The sequence below is a fragment of the Festucalex cinctus genome, chromosome 16 (assembly GCF_051991245.1).
Source record: "Festucalex cinctus isolate MCC-2025b chromosome 16, RoL_Fcin_1.0, whole genome shotgun sequence".
In the NCBI taxonomy this organism is placed as follows: Eukaryota; Metazoa; Chordata; class Actinopteri; order Syngnathiformes; family Syngnathidae; genus Festucalex; species Festucalex cinctus.
Genome location: NC_135426.1, coordinates 18,032,981 through 18,060,442, shown reverse-complemented (window position 1 = coordinate 18,060,442; position 27,462 = coordinate 18,032,981). Strand labels below are relative to the sequence as shown.

The 27,462-nt window shown below is 39.0% G+C and overlaps 2 protein-coding genes and 1 long non-coding RNA gene across 3 annotated transcripts in view; 2 read left to right on the top strand and 1 right to left on the bottom strand.

The window, feature by feature from the left end:
- slc13a4 (solute carrier family 13 member 4) overlaps window positions 1-6,024 on the bottom strand; it is a 13,289-nt gene extending 7,265 nt beyond the window's left edge. Inside the window, exons 1-2 of the mRNA XM_077501066.1 lie at window positions 5,654-6,024; window positions 1,500-1,628 (exon numbers count right to left, since the gene is read on the bottom strand). Coding sequence (XP_077357192.1) covers window positions 1,500-1,628; window positions 5,654-5,776 — 252 coding nt within the window. The 5' untranslated portion in view covers window positions 5,777-6,024. The remainder of the gene's footprint in view (window positions 1-1,499; window positions 1,629-5,653) is intronic.
- LOC144004114 (uncharacterized) lies at window positions 4,903-11,848 on the top strand. The gene is made up of 3 exons (XR_013279208.1): window positions 4,903-5,041; window positions 5,640-6,017; window positions 11,579-11,848. It is a non-coding gene; the product is annotated as an uncharacterized LOC144004114 (long non-coding RNA).
- On the top strand, window positions 11,849-27,462 carry LOC144003177 (uncharacterized; the record flags this gene model as incomplete). Its single annotated transcript, XM_077499125.1, has 5 exons — window positions 11,849-11,975; window positions 23,968-24,159; window positions 24,241-24,394; window positions 25,782-25,967; window positions 26,052-27,462. Coding segments are annotated over 5 exons (996 nt in total), but the record flags the coding sequence as incomplete, so codon positions are not given.

The following is a 27,462-nucleotide window of genomic DNA, read 5'->3' as shown; positions in this document are numbered from 1 at the left end:
ACAAGCGAACACTACACATAATACATAAATAAAATGCACTTCCACAATATATTGAAATACAAGCATTTTTTTCTTCCCAAAATGCTATCTCAAGATCAGCCACTATGTTTACTCTCTAAACCCACTCAGGTGTGTTTTGGGTGAAACTTTCCCAGCTCTCGGTTGCGCCTGTCAGGTGGAGTACACTATTCACGCTGTAAGTGTTGTGACAGACGGGAAATGTTGCATAAAAGCTCTCCGCTTGCATATTTATGGATCACCATCACAAGAGGCTTACAGTGTGGTTAAGAGACGGCTTTGTGATTTGGTCACATGGCACACTTTTTATGTAATGCCGTGATAAGAAAAGGTTAAAAAAAAAAAAAAAAAAAAAAAGAAGACTGGTGACTTATTTGTGAGTGATTGAACAAGCTTTAATACAACTGTTAAAGTGGCACCGCTCAACTTTCTGTCTGATCCGGACTTAGTGAATGAATATTAGATGACTCAGCGCAGACATGCCATTTCTTTGCATTGCTATGAAGATTTAATGTCAGAAATACAAATCGCTCACTTTTGGCGGTTCAAGAAATTTTACAGGATGTTCGTCTTGCCTTGGTACAGCTTTCTGTAAAACTAGATGTCAAAAGATGGTACCAAACTCCTACCTAAGAGGAAAGTAGCAATTGGCTTCACAGAAGAGCTTTGTATGTTGAAATAATGTCAAAATATTTAGGGTGTCAGGCAATAAAAAATGTGATCATAATTAATCACATGACTTATTAAATACTTATTTTATATCTGTTCTAAATGTACAGTAAGTTTTCATACTGTTAACATAAAAGTGGGAAAAAATAGAACTATGGCTGCATCATTTAGTCAGTGATACTATAATTTCATAATTCATAAAAGTGAGTTAAAATTAAAAAGATGTACTGTACTGTAAAAAAAACGGAAAAAAAAACGAGTGTGATATTGATTTGTCAAGGTCATTTTCTGCCACTAGATGGCATAATTGCATTTGTAAGAGCTTTCTTTTCATATTGAGTAATCTAATCTTTAACAAGAAGTATTTTTTCTGCACATTTTTAAAATTAAAGATGTACTGTACTGTAAAAAATGAGTGTGATATTGATTTGTCAAGGTCATTTTCTGCCACTAGATGGCATAATTGCATTTGTAAGAGCTTTCTTTTCATATTGAGTAATCTCATCTTTTAACAACAAGTATTTTTTCTGCACATTTTTAAAATTAAAGATGTACTGTACTGTAAAAAAACTGAGTGTGATATTGATTTGTCAAGGTCATTTTTCTGCCACTAGATGGCATAATTGCATTTGTAAGACCTTTCTTTTTATATTGAGTTATCTCATCTTTAATTAGAAGTATTTTTTCTGCACAGTTTTAAAATTAAATGCATGTTTGAAAAAAATTAGTGGCGTTGAAGGAACTTTAAATTAACTCAAAATTAACGCACTAATTGAGACACCCTTAAAATATATACTTTTTTTTAAACTTACCTCACTTGACTTGAGTACCCCAAACAGCGGGTAGAGGAAAGCAGGGACGAGAGCGGCAGCACCCAATGGAACAGCCTCAGACACCCAGTAGACCGCCGTCACTATTAGCACATATGCGCAACATGCCTCCTGCACACAGAAAAGCCCAATGATGCCCATTAAATGCATCAATTATAATATATATTTTTTTAAATAAAACAGTTAGATGATGGTTAAAATGCCACTAAACCTTATATTGACCGTGAAACCAAATGATTGCAGAAAGCTTGAAAGGTAGTGGCCCTAACATAATTCCCTGGGGTACTCCAACATGTGGAAGTGAATTGATTTGAACTGATCAACCTCAGTTTCATCCCCTGGCAAAGTCCAGGTGTTATCTAATCACATTTAAAACTATTAGCTGCGTCTTCCATTGCCATCGATTTAGAGGACTATTTCCAGTTGTAACAAAATTGTTAGCTTTGGTTGCAAAAGGGATTTTAAGAACAAGAAAAAAACTACTAGAGGGCAAAAAATAAAAAATAATTCAACTTGGCAGTACATATGGTATTTCTCTTTTAATAGTAATCAAAGAAAATATGGAATCTAGCTACACTCACAACAAATGTAAATAAAAGTAATATGTCCATTGGAGTCGCTTTCAGTTTTGGTTCCACGTCTATTTACTTATGAACAGCTGGGATTGTGCTGAATCAGCACCAAAAAGTCACAGAAAGGTAGACAAGCTTGACTGCGATTCACAAGGATGGGAAGGTGCTGCGGGGGTGACGAGGAGGATACATGCGCAGATAAAATGAGTAAACACGACGGGAGATACAAGAAACATGGCCTGATTCAGCACTCACTGATTACTGATTATTGGTTCCTGTTTTATCAGACCAGACTGGGCGACGTTCAAACACGTTTCTTGCTGTCATTTTGCAAGTTAAAGCTAAAGTGCAATGTGAGCAACAGCTGTTTGACGTAATAATCAAGAGTTTAGGGGGCTGGCATTCAAACGCAGTTAGACTTCAGTTACTTGTTTTGAACACCAAAAAAAAAAAAAAAGCATGAATTGACAATTAGTGTAACGTGAATGTTCAGCGGTGGTTAAACATTCTAAACGGTTTTAACGTGGTTAAACCCGTAAGCGTTCATGAAACGCTCTTTATAAAATGAGAAAGCTAGCGACAATACTTCCTGACACCTTGCCAGCTGACAAATGCTAACCAATCAGAAGCTAGCAAACGTTAGCAAGTGAATGAGAACAGCAGATTCAACACAATTTAGCTACTAGAAGCTAGCAAATGTTAGCAAGTGAATGAGAACAGCAGATTCAACACAATTTAGCTACTAGAAGCTAGCAAACGTTAGCAAGTGAATGAGAACAGCAGATTCAACACAATTTAGCTACGAGAAGCTAGCAAACGTTAGCAAGTGAATGAGAACAGCAGATTCAACACAATTTAGCTACTAGAAGCTAGCAAACGTTAGCAAGTGAATGAGAACAGCAGATTCAACACAATTTAGCTACTAGAAGCTAGCAAACGTTAGCAAGTGAATGAGAACAGCAGATTCAACACAATTTAGCTACTAGAAGCTAGCAAACGTTAGCAAGCGAATGAGAACAGCAGATTCAACACAATCTATCTACATGTATTTAAAAAAATATATAAATGTGTAAATAATAATTCTAGAAAGATAAATGTATAAGTAAATACATATTTTAACAAATTCATTTCTGAATCTTACATTAGCTTTACATTTATGTTGTTCAAAAGCCAAATAATGAGTATGGCAAAACTTAAGCTGAATTGATTGGCTCATCACGTCCCTGTTATCAGCAGCCGGCACAGGAAATGATCATGAGTGGCATTTACACAAAGTAACTGAAAGACAAATTGGGTCAGATGATGGAGAGATTGGTGTTCTCTGAAACAATCAACAAGAAGCTAATGCTCTTTTTAATTTGTTCAACTCACACCAAAATGTCATTCACTACTGCAAATTAGTTGTTGGTGTCATTTTGCTCACTAACAAGCAAACAAACGTGGAAAATTAGGTAATTAATGAGCCAGTTTGATTGCAACATGAACTGGATGTTCTGTTGTGGTGCGGCTGACACAATGTCACATTCCTGAAACAGTCTGCAGCCCCCGGTGTCGTAAGAAGCCAGCGGGACGCCAACCCAGCGTGCCGTCGGTGGCGGTACAAAGATTATATAACTTCATTACTTGGATTATTTCTTTTTCTTTGTGTTGATGTTCTGGCACCTCGGCTCGGGCCAGGCGTCACCCTGGGCCAACGGCGTACGGCGCCAAACATGCACCGGCGCTGACATAACAGAAAGGAGAGCTGCGATTGGCCGGGGGGCCGCTTGTAAGCACGTGAACGCTCCTTTGGATGAAAACCATCAAAAATAATGTTTTTTCTTTTGCTACTTTTTTCGCCCACTTCACTTTCACTGAAATTATTGTTCAAAATTATGCGCACTTGAAAAGACGTGGCTAGTTTCTGGTAACTTCGTAAAACTGATAACGGCCGGATGTGGTTAAATTCAGTGCTGCCATCTAGTGGCAGAATGTCTGAAGCTCATTCGTATTTTGTTTGCCACACAATTCAATCAATAAATAAAAATAAAAAATCACTGAGTGACAGCTGATAACGTGAGAATTCTTAAATTATGGCATTCATTACTAGTCAATGAACCATTTTTTTTTTTTTTACACACGATTCAGTAGTGCTATGTTGAAAAGAGCTCATCTCATTTGTCCGAAAATATGATTTATTGCCACTTGTGAAACATCAACTTGTCTTTCAATTCTTGTAACATGAGATGTCCAAAAATATAAGTTAAAAAAAAAAAAAAAGTAGTTCTGCGTTGCTATCTACTTCCCCAAATTTATAGATCAGCTGCAAAGTTTCGCAAATTAATTATTTGGCTTAGTGGTTGTCTGTTACGGTTTAATAAATTGTAGGAAGAGATATAATTTTTTAATAATTGGCCGACCAAACTGCAATCCTGAACCTTCTAAAAGAAGCTGTACTTTCGTTAGCCTGTATGTCATTTTACTGTCGAATTATCAATTAAAAAAAAACAATATCCTAACATGTTAGCTATTTTTATTTTATTTTTTGTCTGTTTAGGTTCTGTCATCATGTTAACAAATTCAATGATTGATTATGACTTAATCAACAGACTTTGGTTTGACCTTCCAAGCCAAGTAACACCTCCACACACAATGGATTACATCTTGCGATAATCCTCTTGTTCTTGCAGCAATTTTTACATATCTGAGATTTGTGTTGGTTTTTTTCCCCCCCTCATTTAGTTGAGTATGAATGGGACATTCATGCTTCTCTGAAACCTTTTTGGCCTCATCTTCCACTGATCTCCATGTCATCAACATGACGCGACATCTCCGCACAGTCACAGCCTGCTGATCAGGATGAGCATTCATCACAACAAAAGGGCCTTTTGATTGATTTACACACAGCAAAATCCCATCAGTAGACTGCAGCTATTAAAAAAGGAGCTTCAACAACTGGATTTTAAAACGGAGGTATTGTTGCGTTATTTGTTTTTCTTGTGGATTATAACGACTATTTAAATGGGTAAAGCATTTGAAAGTATTGTTAATTTTAATTTGGGTGTGATAGTAACTTGTTATGGAATGAGACAGAATGTGTACTTTCTACTCATTTGCTCAAATAGACTCTTACACTGTTGTTTTTAACAGCTATTAGGGGTGTTTAAAAAAAAAATCGATTCGGCAATATATCGCGATATTACATTCTCGAATCGATTCAATAGGCGGCCGAATCGATTTTTAAATATCCATTTTCGATGGAAAAATATTCACCAAAACGTCTTAGGGTTCACACCTTAAGTTTCAGATAAATAAATGATACATTTTCATACAAATCTTACACTGTACAAATTTACTGATTAGTATTTTCTAAATTTAAATTTTTAAAAAAAAATCGCAACAATCGACTTATAAATTCATATCGGGATTAATCGGTATCGAATCGAATCGTGACCTATGAATCGTGATACGAATCGAATTGTCAGGTATTAGGCAATTCATACCCCTAACAGCTATCAAGTGTCAACTCAAAAAAACGAATGTTCTTTTTTTTTTTCTTTCACATAACCAGTAGTTTCGACTCACGCTGGTGGGGTGGACGAGTGGAAGTGGCAACAAGGAGAGCGGGATGAAAATCACCACGATCAGATTCCTCGCCCTCCACAGCTTCCTGAACAGATCCATCCTGGCTGCGGCCTCCAACCTCATGGGTGACCCGGGGCTCTGGACTCAACAGAACCGACCGTGAACGTCACCAAGCAGCCGAGCTGGACGGAAGGCTCCGGTCACCGCAGGAGGAGGAAGCACAACCGGACCGGGAGCGAGGAAGAAGGTTCGGCCCCACACTGTTTCCAAAGTTCGGCTGGTTGTGCACTTTTACGCATGAGTGGACCGGTCCGGTGTGTTGCACGACCCCCTCCCCAGTCTTGACTCCTGTCTGCTGTGTCAGGTGAGGCCCCGGCGGCTCTTTTATTGGCCTGCTTAGGTATGCTAATCAAGTATTGCTTTGTGCCGACCTCTGTTGTTTGTTAGCCAATCACACTTGAGGTGTTTGCATAAGGGCGTGCGGGTCCTCGGGTGCAAGGGAAACTAAAACATCCATCCATCCATTTTCTTAACCGCTTACTCCTCACAAGGGTACTAAAACATTTAATGTTAATGTAAAACAGTTTAGTACATTGAATATTTAGAATGCAGTATACTGACATTTTAATGAGCCCTGAGAAATTGTCCGTCATGTTACATTAATAGAAATATATTAGGAGGAAAAAAAAAACATTGGAAATCTAGTGTTATTGTCCATACACACAACTCTTGTACAATAATTTCCCTGCTGTACATGCAATCGTCCTACAGCGCCCTCTAGCGGAGGATTTAATGTTTAAGTGGGCATGTATGCAATACCGGTGTCGGTGTCAGTCGTGATCAGGCTGCCAGATTGTATTCGCCTGCAGATGACGTCAGTATTGTCTTCAAATTGTCCGTTTACAATTGTTCAAAGTAACGAAATTTAAGGACTAAAATTGTAAATAAAACATAAATATACCAAACAATATAAAATGCATGATACTTTAAGAATGAAAAAAATAAATAAATAGATTGAAGCGCCTTCACGCTTGCTGTTGACGTCAGTACAGCGGCGCTAACGAAGTTAGCATCGGTTTGGTTTCGTTTTTAGCTGTTCACAAATCAATTACAATAACAAAAAAACAGACTTAATGATAATAGGAACACATTAACAAGCAAAACTGACAATATTTGTCACATATGAGACAATTTGTGTATTTATCATTTAGTCATTCTATTTTATTATTTATTCAAAATATTTTGAGTTTATATTCTTCGGTTTATTTACTTTTTTACAATTTAAGTCCGTACATTTTGTTATTTAAATCACATCTTTAATATTTTCTGTGTACGGAAATATATTCTTTTTTATATTTAAAAAATAAAAATAAAACTTGATGTTATAAAAAAACATATTTTAATTTTAATATCTAAAATCCATTAACCAATTATTACAGAAACAAGATTTAAAAAAAATATATAAAAAAAAAAAAAAAAAAGTGAATATGTTTTAAGGAACCAATTACCCCATTCTCCATTTAAGAAAACATGAATAAAAAAAATGACGTTACAAATATTAAATACTTGGTGGGCCAGATTAAAACAATTTAAAAGTTGATGTGTTAAACTGATAGTTATCAAGTGTTATTAAACTAACTGAATTTCATCAACAGTACACTAAAATAATAATTTTAAAACATATTTTTATAAAAATTCATTCTTAGCACAAAAGTCTTGTTTAATGTTTACAGAAATGGCAGACATTTCACTCATATTCAACAACTATGTAAAAAATAATAATAATAATCAAATGACCATGACGTTTGTTAAATAAGGATTAACTGTGATTTCCTCATAAAAACTGACTGCTGCTGCCAGGAAACAAGGACTCAGTAAAAAGGATTATCCTCTCAGTTTATTATGATGCAGTCAGAAATGTTAGCCTGTGAGTAATTTCAGAATTACTTGTATGCTCAGAGAAAAGAAGGCTGCGAAGTGGCCAGATAAATCCCGTCATTCATGTCTGATATCTTCATTCAGGCTTGCGAGTTTCTTTAGTGTCAAAATGAGTTTCACTGTTTTTACACTATACAATCAACATAAAGACCTTAACACTAACCCTGCTCAAGAATGAAACATGCTAGATTAAAATGAATAAATAAATAAATAAATAAATAAATAAGACACATTTGTAAGAGCAGTTAATGTCCACAAGATGGCGTTGTGCACATATTCTATCTAGTCAACACTGTGGCTTTGAGCAGTGACCAGCCTGATATAAAATGTACTATGTTCACATTATACTGCCCATTGAGCTGTCATCAACATTTATTTTTTATTTGGCATGTTTTCCTCACCTTTGGTTTAATGTGGGATTACACCAGAGCAAAGCTACAGTATCTGCCATTGGAATTATAGCTTAGTGAAAGACCCAAAATGTAAACAAAAGTGACTTCAGCTCACAGGTCACATCCACAGATCTAAAAAAAATCTTTGCCCTCTCGGAAGTAGGCCGAGCAGTGATTGAAAGTGTGGCAAGTGTACCACAGGTGGGCTCCCTCTCCGCATCCGCATCGGATGAAGAACCCCGCAAAAGGGGTTTCGGTCTGTAGAATAACTCTTTGGAATTTGCTATACAGTATGGATTTTTCTTTTTACATTCTCGACACTTTTGTGGGTGTTCCAATGTGTGTGAGCCAAGAGAAGATGAGACAGACTCAGACGGATTATAAACACACACGTAAAAGAATCGAGTTGAGTCTGAATGCAAGTGTGCGCGGGTGTGTGTGTGTGTTTTGTATTACATAACAGTGTTTGATGTGCTTCAAGAAGGCTGCGTAAGGGATTAGGGTCATAATAATGATTTGCTCAGTTTTTGGATGTCTGCAAAGACGTTTAATACTCCTCATCTCACAATGTACTCTGTAGTGCAGGGTTGTCAATTTTAGAGGGTGTCTAGGGACCCCTTACAGAAGAGACATTTTCCCATGGATCCCACCCTCATAATCCTCACGCCAATTTAATATCACCAGTTGTACCGCTAAATGCTTGATTATAAAATTAAGTGGTCTTTTGTTGGGATGAAAGTTAAAATTTTATGAGAATAAGGTCACAGTTTCAAAGATATTGAAGTCAAAGTTTAATGAGAGAAAAAGTAACATTTATCAAGTGAATTTCAAAACTTAAGAGGAATGTTAAGTCTTTTGCTTTGAAAAAAACAACAACAATACTTTAGTATCCTCAAAAGATAAACCCTTTTGTCATGTTTCAGTTCGGTGGGGTTGGGTTTTTGGGTATTCATGTTGTCTTCTGTCTGGTTTGTCTTCCTTGTCTCGTCATGGTTAACCTCGTCCACCTGCGTGTGTCTCCCCTTCCCAGTATGTGTGACCAATCAGTGCCCTCAGCCCATTGTGTTTCCCAGGTGTGTCTTGTTAGTGTCTCATTAGTGTTGGCGTATTTAGTCAGTGGTGTGGGAGCATTGTCTTGTAGAGTTGTGTTGGTCAAGTCAAGTCAAGTCAGATCAGCTCAAGTCAGGTAAAGTCAAATCAAGTCAAGTCAGATCAAGTCATATCAAGTCAGGTCAGGTCAAGTCAAATCAAATCAAGTCAAGTCAGATCAAGTCAGGTCAGCTCAAGTCAGGTCAAGTCAGTCAGGTCAGATCAAGTCAAAGTCACGTCAAGTCAGGTCAAGTCAAGTCAGATCAAGTCAAGTCAAGTCAAATCAAGTCAAGTCAAATCAGATCAAGTCAGGTCAGATCAAGTCAGGTCAAGTCAGTCAGGTCAGATCAAGTCAAAGTCACGTCAAGTCAGGTCAAGTCAAGTCAGATCAAGTCAAGTCAGGTCAGGTCAAGTCAAGTCAAATCAAGTCAAGTCAAATCAGATCAAGTCAGGTCAGATCAAGTCAGTCAGGTCAGGTCAAGTCAAGTCACGTCACGTCACGTTAGGTCAAGTCAAGTCTTGTAAGAACTGTTTGTTGGTCTCAGTCAAGTTTCTACTCGTCTTTCAGTCGCCCACGTTCTGTCAAGTTCACCCTCGTCCATGTCTGGTCAAGTGTGCCCACGCCCCAGCCAAGTGTTTCACGTCGCGCCAAGTTGACCAGTCTGCTCACATCCTGTCCCACTCGCAACTCCACCCTTCGTGACACCTTTTGTCTTTAAAAAGATGTCTTTATTCCTAACAACAGTAATACACCATTTGGTTAAAAAAAAAAAAAAAAAAACACAGGAAAAATGTGTGATGGTCCAATGAAACCAGTTTTAGAACCACTTTTAGTCTTTAAAAGGATCCAGTGAATCACTTTCACACACTAGCCTGATTGTAACTTGATGTATGAAATTCCTCTTTTACCGAGAAGTGATTTTCACAGCTAAAGTACGACATCAACCGGAAATAATGTCTTCTTCGCAAATGCGGCCTTTCAATAATAGATTCGCTTTATGTGCGCTGTCAAATCAGTGACGGTCAAATTAGTGTGCATCTCGACGTTGGTGTATCATCACGTGAAAGAGATGCCGACCTGTGATGAAAACATCACCACCGAATCCTACTGAGAAGCGACTCAATCTCCTTTCGTCCTGTTCTGTGTCCGATTGCTTTGCCGCTCTCATGTCATCGCTCACTTTCTCACCCCCTCTCTTGCAATTTAATCACTCTCCCGCTTTTTTTTTTTTTTTTTTACCCTCTTTTAGCCTCTTCCTATTTTTGGTCCCACGTGCATCAATGATTCATGCGTTCGGGTGGACGTTCTGTCTGGGAAGGCATCAACAAGAGCGATCACGTTCACAGTACACCCGAGCATACCTGGAATAATAATACACACAGTTAAGATACTAAAAGATTCACTCCGAGTGGACAGCGAGTGCAAGTCACGTTTCAGTGCGTGGATGCTCACAAAAGGACTCAAATCTGAGCGGCCTTTCTGTCACTCAAGATTTCAAGCTGCACCTGAAAAACATTTGAGTCAAACATGACCTAATTTGGTTCATTTGAATTCAATGACACAGTCAAAAAGTCACTTGAGATGAGGTCAACTTTTTGGGTCAATTTGACCCGCCTCAACATATTGATTCTGTTCACAAGCATATTTCGTGCTCCTTCATCTAACCATTAGCGTGGATTTTAAACATAGAAGGGCCAAAACATGCTTTGTGAAAATTAAACTGCACTAAAACACTAGCCAACAGAGGGTGCTAGAACCGCATAAATGGAAATCAACCTGACTTTTTTTTAAACAGATGTGATGCTTTTAATATTGTGACATGACGACGACGAGATATTGTGGCAGTTTTAATATCGCGATATCACAAAATTGCCGTTATCGTTACATCCTTACGAACATGTAGTGAATTTTACCAATATTATCAAAGACTCCAAAAACAGTTTTAAAAAAAATAAACAAATTATGGGTTAAAAAAGGGTAGATTTGGGGTCAATTTGACTTTTTTGGTTTTGTTTATTTGTTTGTACAAAAGTTAACCTCATAAGCTGAACAGTTTTGTACAAAAAAAAAAAGGCTCAAATTGACCCAAGTAGCAGTACGGGTCCCTTTTCGATACATAATTGGGTTATTTTTCATAGAGCGCAATTCACGATTTTTTACCATTGATGGAGACAACTATACTTTGAAGAATTAAAAAAAAACAACAAGCAATGAGGAAAGAGTAGACAGTGCCTCAGTGAGGATGATGATAGCGAGGTTCCCACCACGACAACAGCAGCGGCGGCAGGGGTGCATGTGAGCGGGTCACAGCGGTGGGAGCACGCAGCCGCTGCATGAGCGAGAGCTCAGCGCGGCTCAGCCGGCGAGTGGCTGTTACGCAAGAGCTCAGTCGGCCCAGCTGGAAATCACAGAACAAGTTCGAGAGAGAGAGAGAGAGAGAGAGAGAGTAGCAAATAGCAGTTAAGCACATGAGAAACAAACACTGACTCTTTTTCTGCTTTCCAGCCGACATCATGAAAGGAATTTTCCGAAGAGGACTTGAAGCAAGCGGATCCAACAAATGACGGGGTCAACGCACGTGACCTTGATGCTGTGAACTTCTCAACTGGTCCTCTCGCATCACTTTTCTCCATGGCTCCCAACGTCCAACTTGCTCCCCAAAGCGTCTGGGTGCTGCTCAGTCCTTTACTATGCACGCTGGTTCTGAGCCGAGGCTCGGCGCTAAGCCCCGAGGACTTGCGGAACGCCACCGCGGACGCGACCCCGCCGCCGACCCCGGGCGAATGGGCCGGCACCACGGTCCAGGTGCAGCCGGACCTGCAGACGGAGGGCCGGGCCACGACGACGGCGGCGGAGGTGCAGGCTGAGTTGGAGACGCAAAGTCCGACCAGTAACTACTCAGGTGGGTCTGTCGCCGGGCAAACTTTTGGACGAGCTTTTTTTTTTTACTTGAACTGAACTTCAAAGTTAAATAAAAAAAACAAAAAATGAATAGAATGTGTGCAGAGCTACAATGTTGTAAATTGTATTTCTATTTACAAGTGATACTTTTTTGAACCACTAGAGGGGGCCTGCACCACTTAGATTCTGAGAAGCATTGATATGATTGTGACATCACATAAATAGGACATTTCCGCATAAATAAAATCAGAAGAAAAGAAGATTTAAGTTCTCAAAAAAAAAGGACTTCATTCTTTTAGACAACTATAAATTTATAAGAATAATGTTGTATTTCTGCAATTCACTTGTTAAAATATGACTTTCTCCCTGTGTTAAAGAAATGTTTGTTTTGTATAAAAATAGCACACAAAGTTGTGTGGGTTATTAATTTGAGCCTACTTTGTGGATTAAATGAATAAATAACCCAATATGTTGGGTTGGTCCGATTATTTATTTACTTTTTTTTGTTTTGTTATTTTTTTTAACCCATATTGGTTTGTTTTTGTAATAAACAACCCGGGAAAAAATGATTGTTTTGTAAAAAAAAATAGCCCACAAAATTGGGCTGTTGTGTGGGTTATTAATTTGAGCATATTTTGTGGATTAAATTAATAAATAACCCAATATGTTGGGTTGGTCTGTTTATTTTTTTGTTTGTTTTTTGTTTTGTTGTGGGGGTTTTTTTTGTTAAACCAAATTGGGTTGGTTTTGTAATAAACAATGCCGGAAAATTTTTTCGTTTTGTACAAAATAGCCCACAAAATTGGGCTGTTGTGTGGGTTATTAATTTGAGTCTATTTTGTGGATTAAATGAATAAATGACCCAATATGTTGGGTTGGTACATTTTTTTATTTTTTTTTTTAAAACCCAAAATGGGTTGTTTTTGTAATAAACAACCCGGAAAAAAATGTTTGTTTTGCCCACAAAACATAGCCCACAAAATTGGGCCTTTGTGTGGGTTATTAATTTGACCCTATTTTGTGGATTAAATGAATAAACAAACCAATATGATGGGTTGGTCTGTTTTTTGTTTTTGTTTTTTTGTTTTTAAATCCAAATTGGGTTGTTTTTGTAATAAACAACCTGGAAAATAATGTTTGTATTGTACAAAATAACACAAAATTGGTCTGTTTTTTGGGTTATTTATTTGACCCAGATTTTGGGTTCAATGAATAACCCAACATGTTGGGTTGGTCTAATTTTTAACCCAATTTGGTTATTTTTGACCCAACTGTTTTTAGAGTGTAAAATTAGCCCATCACTTTATGTCGCTGTTATAGATATTGAACACAAAAAAAATGTATCTGTAGTGGATAAAATAATTTAAAAAATGAGTGGGGGTGGGACCAAATAGATGAAATTGGAGCTGATTGATCACAGCTGCACAGTTGTAAACTTGCAACTTTATGACAACACTTCACGGAAGAATCGAAAGTGGTCCCAGTACAAAAAGTAAACCGAGTGCATTTGTTTGCCGATTGGCATCCTAACAAGAGAGCGATTAAGAGAAGCTCCCTCGCCTGCCTGCAGGGGGGCTAAAGATTAAGTCTGGCCTGTTTGAATTACAGGTTGGGCTTTTGGATGAAGGGTTGAAAGCGAGGTGAGGCATTTATTTTTCATGCTCGCGGTCAAAGATAAGACGCTTAGGCTGCGGGCTGGACACGCGCGCTCGTCGTCCAGCATAGGAAGCCGACGACACATTTGAAAGCAGTTGAAGTGGAGCGTGTCTTCACCTCCGCGCCAGCACGAGCTGCTTTTATCCTCTCCTCCAGTCCGTTCGCCATCCCTCCATCCAGCTGTTCTGCAACATCTGTCTGCCTCTAACCTCCTTTCCTCTTCCCTTTTTTTTTTTGCTGTCTCCTCTTGTTCTGTCTTATCCGCCCTTTTCCCCGCCATGACTTTTTCCCCTCCCCGCCCCGTCTCCCCTTTCTCGCCGAGCTCACGTGGAGGCAAAATAGCCGTCAGCGGAAGACAAAATGCGACGGTCACGTGCCTCGCGCACACTCTTATTACGAATGGACGCTGTGAAACAACAGCAATCTTCTTAAAGGTTTAGAGTATAAACACAGTGCCTTGTTTCATAACGGCAACTCACAGAGAAGCTGTAAGCACTTTACGCTTTAATAACACGCACAAACACACAGATGTGATCAGCTGGGCTTGCCACATGCATGAATGACCCCAGCGAAGGCCCGTTCGCCGTCCAAAATGTCCTAAATCCTGGAGGTGTGATAAATACTGCTGCCGCGTGTGTGTGTGCGTGTTCATGGTAGCATAAATGTCTTATTCCCACAAGCATTAAGCATCTGCGCATATTTTTTGTTTACTTTTTCTCCCCGTCTTATTTTAAGCCCATTCGACTCGTCTCCTCAGGTTCAGCCCACAGCAGCGAAACGGTCTCACTTGCTATTCAGACTTGGACTAAATAGTTGTCGGGAAGAGCAACGCTCGTGAAAATAGATGGAGGGATGATGAAATCTTCATTTGAAGCCGCGCTGACTGTTATAATAATATGGAATGCAATGTTTAAGTCAGTTTCAGCTATTTTTGCTACAGCGTCAATTATGTAGCGATTTGAGCTATTTCAAATTGAATGGCAACTTTATTTGCTTTTCAAACAAATCATCAAACGTGTCAAATAATCTTTGTGCACTTATCTGCAGTATTTGTGACATTTACATATATTTTTAGGTTTTGTAACACTATTTTTGATCATATTTTCAGCTGAAAACGTCTTTCCTGTGCTTATTTATACTGCATTCTAATACAATTTTGGACTAATTTGAAATATTAACGGACTTGACTTCATTTTTTAATTGAAATGTTTTTTTAATTTACTGCTTTGTGATCTGCACTTAACGTTTTATTTTATTTTATATTGTTGAAAAAATACTGATTTATCTTCTGATTTCAAATGATGAATTGTAATATTTTTATCTTAAAATAACTGATTCATCATTTTACTTACATTTTTTAGGGCTGTGCAATTAATTGAAATTCAATTACAATTTCAATTATTGCACTCCACAATTACAAAATCAGCGTAATCGTCAAAAAAAATAGTACTAATTTTGAGTTGTTTGAGTTGTTTAAATGTATACATTTGCACCTTTTTAAAATGTTAAAATAACTAATTTAATAAATTTAGTTTCATCCAAAAGGAACTTGCATAATTATAGTGTTTCATAGATTTTGATTTGTCTTAATAATTTTTACGCTTAAACATATTATTGTTTTGTACCAAAAAACAAATGATCATTCTGATCGTGATTTCAATTATTACTCAAAATAATTGTGATTATTTTCTTCATAGTCGAACAGCTCTACATTATTCTCGTTAATATTTCATATCATTATACTATTGTTGTTTTAGGTTGCCATTTTTGCTGTTTATTTATTACCATTATTCGCAACCACATAGTTGTATCTATAACAATTAAAAAAAAAAAAAAAAAAGTGTGTATAGAAGTGTGTCTTTATTAATTTCACGTAATATATTTCTCCTACTTATGTGACAATTTTTTTTATTGATTACTATACTATTACAGTGAGAGGCTGATTTGTAAAATGTCATTGTTTTAAATTCTTATTATTCCTTGGCGGAGGTCTGCACCATCCTGAGGGCCATTTCTCATATCCTGCAAACGCTTCTCAGTATATTCGACTGTAAGCGGGCACAGATGAAGCGAGGAAGGTCTGCAAAAAAGCTGCGATTTACTAAAGCGGTTGGAGAACCCGAAAGCCTTCAACATTAACACGGTAACACCTCCAATTAACCTCGGCAGCGTTTGTATGTGACACTTACCGTTAGTCTAAATCCATCGGTGAGGTCTCGGCTGCTTACTTACTTAACACATTCACTGCCAGCCCAAAAATGCCTTATTTGACGTCTTTTTCCGTCAATGGCAGTCAATGAGTCAAGATGAGATGTAACCAAAATTGACGTATTTTTAAGCAAAATTTGCCTTAAAAAAGAAAAAAAGAAAAAAGGAAAAAAAGGATGCTGCAATATAATCACAAAATATATTGGCACATTGTGTTTAACACATTCACTGCCAGCCCAGCAAAAATGCATTATTTGACGTCTTTTTCCGTCAATGGCAGTCAATGAGTTAATCTGCGACTAACAATCCAGAGGTAGCAAAAGTATTTGCGCTCTGTACATAAGAAGTGCTTATATAGTCCGTAAAATGGTCATCCGTAAGTTACGGACTCTTTAGATGGTCTACTAAGATAAACAGATTTTGAGTATTTAGAAAACAAACTATTTTGAAGTGCAACAAGGCAAACTAATACTAACTTAAAAATAATGCTTATTTAACACCAATCTCTCGCTATCATCATAACACCTGATACTGTATACTGGTCAGGAGATCTTACAGAGGCAAGTGGTGGTCCTGGGACTTCCTGGTTCGACGGAGGTCCTCCTGAAGGATGTGATGGTCCTATGGTGTCCTTGTCAGGAAGTTCAGAAGATCCCCCTGGCTCATTATCTGGAGCTCCAAAATATTTTAGAAGTGCTCCTAGAAAGACAAACCTCCTTAGGTTATCAAGAAAATAGACCTTGAGTGAATATTCCTTTTTTTTCTGTTTTTTTTTTTACAGTAATACAGAATATTAATTCAAATTAATCTTTTTATATATATATATATATATATATATATATATATATATATAAAAAAGATGTACAGTGCTTGTACCCAATTACAAATTTGTCACTGGACTATAGGACTGGCCAAGAGAAAGTTAACGTCTATAAATAAATGGCCGAGGTTAGCGAGTTGGCTAGCAAAACAAATAAACAAACTTGCTAAAGATTAAAGAGTTTCATCTCGAACTATCCATCACCAACAAGTCCCTTACCTTTCTCCTTTGACTGTTTGGCATCTTCAGTTTTCCTTTTCTTCTATTTTTCCGCACAGCTTCTTTTTGATGACATTATGGTGTCGCTGTCGCTAACGGGAAGGGTACATGGGTAGCTGTCAATCATTCTCACTGACGTAGCATCACCAACTGACGCAAAAACACAAGCTACTACTGTGTCCTGTTTGTTTTTTTAATCAAAAATGGGATGTAATAAACAAATATTAGAGACAGAATAAAGACAGGACATTTTAATCATCCTCGGGTAAGACTACGCATTGAGCTTGGGTGCCCCCTGGTGGCTTGGAGGCCCTAAGCAGTCGCCTACTTCGCCGAGAGCAAAAAAAATGGCTACGTACAGACTGACGGAATGCCCACCATTGATAGAATCCGAACAGTGATGTCGAGTAGATTTAGTATCCACCTTACGATAACGCTAAACCGCTTATCCTCCGTTAATAAAATCATCAGGCAGCCAAACGTTGATGTCAACGGCTCCGTGGCGATTATCCCCAAGCCAATTACCTTTATCTATCCCAGGCTATTTCCAGCGTCGGGAATCCTGTCCACGGCACGGTAACACGCGGGAATGCCGGCCACGAGGACACGCCCACTATTAGCGGGTTGTAGTTTTTGAAGCCAATTACTTCTGTCCATTTGAGTTCAGAGGAGGTGCCAGTGTAAATCTTTGCCACCATGTGTCTTGGCCACCTGGGAACGACAGCCAGCTTGATCCTGCTCTTAAGTTCGTGGCGGTTAATAGATTGATTGATGCTCCGAGTCAGCTGGGATGCAGTCCAGCTTCCCCGTAACCCTCAAACAGGATAAGCGGGAGAAAATGAATGGAAGTGGAAACTCACTTACTGGTCACTGATTGGAACTGGGTGTTATTCAAGACGTTATATTGGAAATTATACTTTTGCATTTCCACTATCAAATGTCAAAACAGCTTGTAAGAGACTGCACGGTGTGGCGGTATTGGCGCCATATTGTGAAACAATAATGAATCTTTACTCCATTATTCCGTCAGCAGCCATTTTGTTGAATAATTTAAGTAAACGTGATTTACCTCAGCGAGACAGGAAACTGCTGGTCTTATTAACTCTTCCAAGGAGTGCTAAGGAGGATTGTGCAAACTTTCTTAAACCATTTGACACACAAAAATGTTGTAATATGAGATATCTAATAATACGCCCTGGTGGCTTTCATAGCCTGAATTTTGATTTGTTTACTTATGTAGACCCAAATGACTATAAAACACAACCCCATTCAAAAAAAAAAAAAAATCACCAAATGAACTATAACTGATGGAAAATCCAGAAGAATTATAATTTTGCCTTCTTCTGTGTATGTCTCGGACTTGTCAGTATGAATTTTTGTAAACTTTTTTCCAGTTCACGACACGAACAAGCTGGTGAAGAAAGTGCAATTTAAGATCCCTTGTCTCTTTGTCATGTAACTTTGATGAGGGCTTTATACGTGGAAATGTTTTTTTTTGTTGTTGTTTTTTCCCCATGTGCCAGTAATTATATTTTCTGTTTGGATAGTGTGGACTTGAGAGCAGTTTTTTTTTTTTTTTTTTTAACTCAGTTCATTACACAAAATAATGAGCAATAAATTATGTGGAATGATTTTAAAGTATTACCATCATGACACACATTTAAATAATTGATTAGCTTGCATGTGTCGCTGTAAAAGTTAAATACAAGAGAAGTGTATTTCAAAAATGTGTACATTTTATTTGCATTTAATTCAGTAATTCTTTCACGTACCACTAGAGGGAGCCCTCACAGTATGAAATTACTCATTTTGGGCCAATTAATTTATTTAAAAGTTATGATTATGATTGTTAGACTTGACGCTGATCTGATCGGCTGGATTGGATAGGCAGATTTTTGGAATTTTATGCAAAATCCGCAAAATAAGAAATTACAGCTGAGCTAACACAATCTCGTTCACTCCGGGACGTTCTGCACTGCTATTGCAATACAGTCAGATTTAAAAAAATATAATTCCCCCCCAAAATAGACAACTTTCCAATTCCTAAGGTGAAAACGTTCCCCACTGTGTAAGGACTCCCAAAAAGTTTGAGAAGTTGGAGCTATATATCATATCTAATTTAAGTTAAGATAACTCAAGTTTCTGGGTTGTTTCGAAGCCAAAGCTAGCTGGGAATACAGGCAGTTGCGTGTTGAGCCTCTTCCCTCTCATTCACGCTCTGTTTGCTATCAAACACCTGACACCCACAGGACCAGATAGAACCGGCATCCAACCCAATCACATTATTTGACCCAAAAGCAGCTAAAGCAAGGGTGTGCGTTTCCAAACAAGTGATCCGGCGGTTGCGGCGCAGAGGCTCACATGTTCACGCGCACGCACCCGCGATTAGGTAATCAGTGGCGATACGGCGCATCAGAAATAGATACGCCCCGTGATGGTGGGGAGAACTCGCTTTAAGGTCGTATCACATCCAAGTGGGGCAAACAAAAAAAAACGACCGGAGGAAGAAACGAGTAACACAAAAGTGATGCGAAGCTCGTCTCCTGTTCGGGAGGAATGCCGCCTCCCATCTGCGTCAACTTTCACTCTCCACAGTGCAGCTCTGACTTTGTTTATTTTTAACTATTAACCAGGGAAAAGCGATGCGTCATATCATTTTGTTCAGCTCAAAAGTGATCTTTTCATATTGAAACATATGAAAATGTCAATCTGTTACAGACTCCGGAAAAAAAAAAACTATTTTTTAACAACTTTCTTCATGAAATATTGTCATATGTAGTTCTTTCATTTTGAAATGGGTCAGTTTGACTGTTTAATCCTCCAAAAGTATTCCGATAAACAATAGTAACCATTTTAATTGAGAATATGTCATAGGAGACCATTTTAATTAGGTGATGGGCGAGTACCGATACCAGCCTTTTTTTTTCAAGTACTCGAGTACTCGTGATGCAGACGAGTACAAGCGACCGATGGCAGAGTGGGAAGACGTTAAGTGAGTCCTCCTTGCCTGTAAGTGGCGCTAGCTTGCAGCAGTTTTTCACCAAAACTTCCCCGGTTTGGAAATGCTTCAAAATTGTGAATCTTAAACTAAAAGAGCATTTTTGTGTTAAGACTATTGAAGAGTGACTGTGCTGCGGTTTTTTTGGTCAAAATTAAGGGAAATATATTTGTTTAAAAATATATTTTAGTGATTTTTTTTTTTATTTGTCAAAATGTACTACTGGTATCGGCAGTTGGTATCCGTTTCGGTGAGTACTGAGGGTCTGAGTATCGATATCGATATCGGTCTGAAAAAAAGTGGTATCGAACATCCCTAATATTTAATGTCCCAAAATCATTCTGATAAACATTAGGAACCATTTTATTATATCAAAACAAACCATTTTAATTAATGAGAATTTTCAAAGCATAAAAAAATGTATTTAATTTCATTTGGGTCAGTTTGACCCTGGTTATGCTCAATGTTACAAACGCATCCCAAGAAACATTGTTACAGTTTATTAAAAGTTTTCACTGCAAACGAAATGAACCATTTCTTACTGTCTGTTGGTGCCAAGTTCCATCGTGAAAAACGAATATTTGTTGTTCCATAACTTGAAAAAGGGTCATTTTGACCCACAATATAGCGGCGTGGTTCAACAAACAGACATTGGGGGTCTGCACGGAAAATCAAGCACATTTTTGGATGTTTGTGTGGCGTTGCCAGGTTTTACGGTGAATAGAATAGAATAACAACGCGCAAAACACAAACATCCCGACGACTCCGACACAAAAGTTTCCCAGCGAGAGCACGTTCTCAATCTTTTCGGCATTAATTCCCCCTTTTCATCCTGCGTGGCCTCCGCTGCCGGGATAGCAAACGAGTTTACCCGCAACGGCGTAGCAACAGAGTCTTAAAACACACACAGTCACGTAATACATTCAATAATGGATGTGGCTTTACAGCAGTGACTGTCTGCAAGTATGTGTGCGATTGTAAGAAAAAGCTCAAGGGATAAAACACACACAAACATTCTCGACATACAAAAAAGCATCAAATGTGTTGATTATTCAGAATCTATAATAGGGACTTTAATGCCATGTGTGCATCTTTTGAGAGAAAATCTTACACTTACAATCCAAACAAGGCACTTCAGAATGAAATACTTTAAAATAAAAAAATGTTTAAAAAAAAAAAAACTGTCTTTTTTCTTTTATCAGAAAAACAGCACTCGTGTGTTGTCATTTATAAAAACAAATAATAACAGCATGGATGGATGGATGGATGGATGATAGGATGGATGGATGGATGATAGGATGGATGATAGGATGGATGGATGGATGGATGATGGATGGATGAATGGATGGATGGATGGATGGATGGATGATAGGATGGATGGATGATAGGATGGATGGATGGATAATAGGATGGATGGATGGATAATAGGATGGATGGATGGATGGATGGATGATAGGATGGATGGATGGACGGATGGATGGATGGATGATAGGATGGATGGATGGATGGATGATAGGATGGATGGATGGATGGATGAATGGATGGATGGATGGATGGATGATAGGATGGATGGATGGATGGATGGATGATAGGATGGATGGATGGATGGATGATAGGATGGATGGATGGATAATAGGATGGATGGATGGATGATAGGATGGATGGATGGATGGATGAATGGATGGATGGATGGATGGATGATAGGATGGATGGATGGATGGATGGATGATAGGATGGATGAATGGATGGATGGATGGATGGATGATAGGATGGATGATAGGATGGATGGATGGATGGATGGATGGATGGATGGATGGATGATAGGATGGATGGATGGATGATAGGATGGATGGATGGATGAATGGATGGATGATTGGATGGATGATAGGATGGATGGATGGATGGATGATAGGATGGATGGATGGATAATAGGATGGATGGATGGATGATAGGATGGATGGATGGATGGATGAATGGATGGATGGATGGATGGATGATAGGATGGATGGATGGATGGATGGATGATAGGATGGATGAATGGATGGATGATAGGATGGATGATAGGATGGATGGATGGATGGATGGATGGATGGATGGATGGATGATAGGATGGATGGATGGATGATAGGATGGATGGATGGATGAATGGATGGATGATTGGATGGATGATAGGATGGATGGATGGATGGATGATAGGATGGATGGATGGATGGATGAATGGATGGATGATTGGATGGATGGATGGATGGATCTGATATTGTAAAACATACATTTATTGCTTGTTTATGTTTGAAAAAATTGGGAAGAGGACCTTGGGAAGGATGGATGGATGGATGGATAAATCTGATATTATTGTAAAACTGATACATGTATTGGTTGTTTATGTTTAAAAAAAAATGGGAAGAGAGCCTTGGGAAAAATGGATGGATGGATGGATTGATTGATTGATAAATCTGATATTGTAAAACTGATACATTTATTGCTTGTTTATGTTTAAAAAAAAATGGGAGGAGGACCTTGGGAAAAATAATAGTGCGGGGGGAAAAAAGTGAAATTAGATTTTTTTTTTCTCTCCCCCAAATTCAAGTAAAACGCATCCATGCGGACAGTTTTGTCCTCAAACTACTGAGTCAGCTCGTCCTTGTTACCATGCTGCACGTGTCGGATGTGTGCGCCTTCATGTGAGTTCACGTACTCGTGTGTGCGCGAGCGAGAGGGAAAAAGAGGGAGGGGATATGCCGTCATCCTCGCACAGGATGACGGGATCCTCTTTCGGCATCTCCCCGGCTGCAGAAATCCTCCCATCTGTCGCTCCTCATCAGCGTGTTCACGGGGTCTTAAGCACAACGTCAGCCGAGCTCACACATTTACAGTACGGATTGGATTCATCTGGTTCTGACCGAGCATCACACGCCCCTCTGGCTGTTCCTCATTAGAAGCAGAATTAGCGAGGCCGACGCCGTGTTTGAGGGGACGCTCACCACGCTAATTAGCATCGCTTCGTGATGCGCAAAGTAAGCAGAGTTGCACAATGTTGCGTGCAAAGTGGAGACACTCCAGGGGCAAACATTGCCATCAAGAAAATGTAATTGGGAACATAACGAGCTGAAAAAAGCTGCAGAAATAGATACAATATATATTTGACATTAGCCTAATAGCTAAATTGCCCAAATTATATGCACATACTCAGGTCAGGGTAAAGTTAAAAGGCTACAGAATATTGTGTTCTATTGCTATCAAAACATGGAACCTACAAAAAGTCTTTTCTTTCATCAGGGAAAAAAAAAAATAATTTGATTTGTGTCTGTTTCCATTTTGTAGCAATTAGCATTAGAATACAGATAGGTTTCCTTGATATTCACATTCCAGGTGAAAACACCATCAAAAAGAGCTTGTTGCGACATAGCCCTGGCTGATTTCACTCTGCCGCCACCTGCTGGCCATTTTTTGTAGTAACTACCATTGTTTTAAGCCACCTCTTCATGTCAGAAGCTGCACCAAAGCATGCTCTTGCATGAAAAAAAAAAAGACGTATAAATATGTTTTTGGGAGTGAATGAGTTAATATAACATTCTTCCATGCTTAAGGTTTAAATCGTAACCCTAAGTAACACGTTTTGTTGAATATTTTTCCATCAGAAATGGATGTTTAAAAATCGATTCGGCTGCCTATTGAATCGATTCAACAATTGCGAGCTGTAGTATCGCGATATATTGCCGAATCGATTTTTTCCGTGATATCGCGATATTAAAACCGCCACAATATATCGTTGCTATATTATCACACTCCTAATTCAAGCGGGGTTTTTTTTTAATAAATAATCATTTCATGTCCAGCTGCAACTCAACACTAATCAATAACATATCGAGCGACACCACTTTGGCTCTGCGTGCAAGGTCTTGGGAGAGTCTAACAATCGAGACTGTATCACGAGACCTCGCAGCGGTATTTGTGTATCGCAGCATAAGGAAGCTATAAATAGCGCTTTCCCTCCCTCCGTGTACAGGCTTCTAGACGGAAAAGCAGAAAACACATTTCCGATTCAATATCCCGTATCCACTTTTTTGTGACGTTTTTGTCCCGTCTCGTCAGGCCTGTCATGTATTCCTGTCCTGCCCCCACGCCGGGGCTCCTTCTACGTCGAGAGCGGCACGGGGGTGTCGGTCGGCAGCGCGTTGGCTTTCTGGTGCCGCGGCGGCTACCAGCTGGTGGGCAGCGACAAAATCTACTGCAACGTCCGCAACGGCAAAGCGCAATGGAGCAACTACTTGCCCGTGTGCGAGGGTGAGCATCGCGTTTTGCGCAATTCAAGAACGCAAATTTTAGAGAACTGATGCGATTTTTTTTTTTTTTTTTTTTTCTCAGCCATCCCCAGGCCCGAGGACCGCGGGTTGAGAGTGGCGGTATTGGCGTCGGTAGTGAGCGGCGTCGTCATCCTCGCCATGTCGCTGTCCTTCCTTGTCTGCTGTCTACAGGAACGATCCAGCAAGAAGAAAGCCAAAAAAGAAGTTCGGGCCAGGTGAGAGAAACCTGAAGGAGGAGTCCACTAAAGACGATAATGAGGAAGTATCAGGCTCATATCGTTTGTCAGACTACGATACGATGAGGCTTCTTGTCGACACAAGATTTTGCTTATAAAATTTAAGCAAAACTAGAGCAAGACATCAGAATAATCATAAAATAATTAGCGATAGACCGATATGTTTTTTTCAAGGCCGATACCGATTATTATTAGTGGTCAAGGAGACCGATAGCTAATATTCATTTGCAGTAATAAAAGACAATATTCGCGTAAAAAGTACCTTTAAAAACACATTTTGCAACTTGCTGTCGACTGAAAATGACATCACAAGGGCTCAGGTAACCAACCACAGCTCGCCTGATTTCTAGGTTTGGTCATGTGACATTCACAAGCTGAGCTGTGATTGGTTACCTGAGTCCTTGTGATGTCATTTTCAGTCGACAGCAAGTTGCAAAATGTGTTTTTAAAGGTACTAATTGTACATGAAAAATAATGAAAATATCAAATTTATTATAGGCAAAATATTAATGTTCGACTGCCAAAAATGGCTAAATAAGTAAAGTATCCCTTTAATTTATGTTATTTGTATTTTTAAAAAGAAAAAATGTCGGGAATCCCCAGTGTCAGCATCATTTTTTTATTTTTTTTTGATAAAGTAAAATTTAAATAAATCCTTAAATTAAAGCGATACTTGACGTTTTCAGCAGCAAAAAGTTAATATTTTGTCCAGAATTAGTTTGGTAACATCATTATTTTGCATGTTAATACCTTAAAATACTATTTTTTTCACTTGATGACCTTTGCCAGGTGAGCCATGATTGGTCGTTACCTACTTCCTCAGCACAGGTGGTGTCATCTTCATTCGACACCAAGTGGAAAAATTAGTTTTTAAAGTTATTAATTGTACTTTAGTGCTGAAAATGGCTCAATGAGTCAAGCATAAAGTTGCATGTATCTCACTGAGCGACAAATGCATGCTAATCTAGCTAATTTGGTTGTTTTCTTCAGGGTTTGTTAAAGGTTTCAAAAGATCTTCGCAGACAGTGAAAACTTGTATGAATATGTTCAAAATTACTTTGTGACAAGCAAAAAAACTGTCTGTGAACATTATTATCGGTCTATCTCTAAAAATAATCATAAAACCATCAAAGGTTCACATCAATATCAATAGCTAGCATACTAGCTAGCCTAACTAACATGCTAGTACAAACGGTTTGCCAAAGTCTCTGTTGCTTAGTGTGAACACAAAAAGAGTGACCAGATTTGTGTTTTTTTTCTTCAATAACAGAGGACAACATTCCTCAAAATCGAATGCGCCCTCTGGTATGCTAACAGTGTCGCAAAAGTAGCTCACGAATGTGGACTAAAACGTGTTTGTTGGCAGACGCAGGTGCAAGCGCTCAGCTCGCCGCAGTGAGCGATGGCTGGACAGAGAAGAAGGCGAATGGGAGGCTTTTCCTCCCCCTAAGATCTTCCATCTGTCCCAGAGGATGAACCCTCGCCTGGCACCGGACAGCCCACTCTACTTGACCGGGGGCCTCGGCGGGTACGAGAACAGAGGATATCAGAGGTAGGAAAGCCGAATTTACAAGGCCGGTTTGTCAAGAGAGCGCCATCGATTTTTCATCCTTCTTTTGAAACGTCCGCCAAACAGGAGTCAGGAGAGTCTGCTGAAAGCCGCCCCGCCCGGCGTGTACCGCTCCGACTCGCAGCTCTACCCGCACGTGGTCCTCCAGAGGGTGCTTCCCCCGACGGCCCCCCCGGCCCCGTCGGCGCCCTCGGCCCCGCTCTACCTCCACCTGCCCACCTCCTCCTCCTCTTCCTCCACTCCGGCCCACACGACCGCCCACCCGCAAGCCCACCTCATGGGCCAGTACCCCACGCCCACATACCCGCCCAACCCCAACACGTCGGCGCCGCCGTTCCACCAGCCCGTCCCGGCCCCCATCTACCCCAATCCCAACCCGAGGCCGCAGCAGCCGTGGCAATGAGCTTGTCCCGCCGTGAACGGAGGCGGAAGCAAATGGAGGGGCGGGTAGCCGCACCCGACGCGGACCCCCGCAAATGTCCCTTTTCGTGCATGCAAGCAGGACTTCGCCACTCGGAGTCAAAAGGAAGTCGAGCAGAGTTTTGTTTCATGAACTCAGTTGAGCAGAACGACGACCGCAGCCGCCAGGCTGAAGGCCGCTTACTCCACTAAGGGTGCAGCAAAAAACGATTTGAATCGGAAAATGCATCCTCGAATTGAACGGCAGATTATGCAGGGATGTCAAACTTGTTTTCATCGCCAGCCATATTGGAGTTATGGATAGTTATAATCACATAAATATGTACTATGGCTGTTTTCTCAATTGATTCGATTTCGATTCGTTTGTATTTTTTTTTTTTCCACTTCAATCCAATATCAATTAATTATGGACCATTAATTCTTCTTAAATGTCAAGGACATGATAAAAACTCCACAAATATTCAATTCCAAATTAAATATTGCAGAGGCAGTAACTGGTTAAATTATTTACAGTACTTTATTAACAAAAGTAATGTGTTCTAATCACACAAAAATTGACATTGAACGAGATGAAAATATTTTCATAATTCTAATGTAATAATTGTAAGTATAAATTAAAAAATATTATGAAGTGCAATATGTCAGGTATTTCATAAATGTAATACAATACTTTTAAATTCATGTGAACAGTAAATTAAAAAAAAAAAAAAAAACATACGATACAAAAAATGGCCTTTTCGGTGTTATTTACATGGCACTTTAAAAACATCCCTATCTGAAATACTAATCAAACAAAAAATAAAATACGAACAAAGTTAAAAGTAATAATAAACAACTTAGAAGCTGAAAGCTTGTTTCCGGACTACCACTTCTTGTCCCTTATCTCATATGATCCATGCGGGAACCCGAATAATCGCATATTCCATAATTGCATTTGGTGATCATATCTTTCACTCTCGATTTTTCATAACTTCTTTCTGTCTGCTTCAATAATGTGAGCGGTTAACTCAAGAAGACCAATTTGTACAAAATGTAAAAAAAAAATCATGAACTTGCT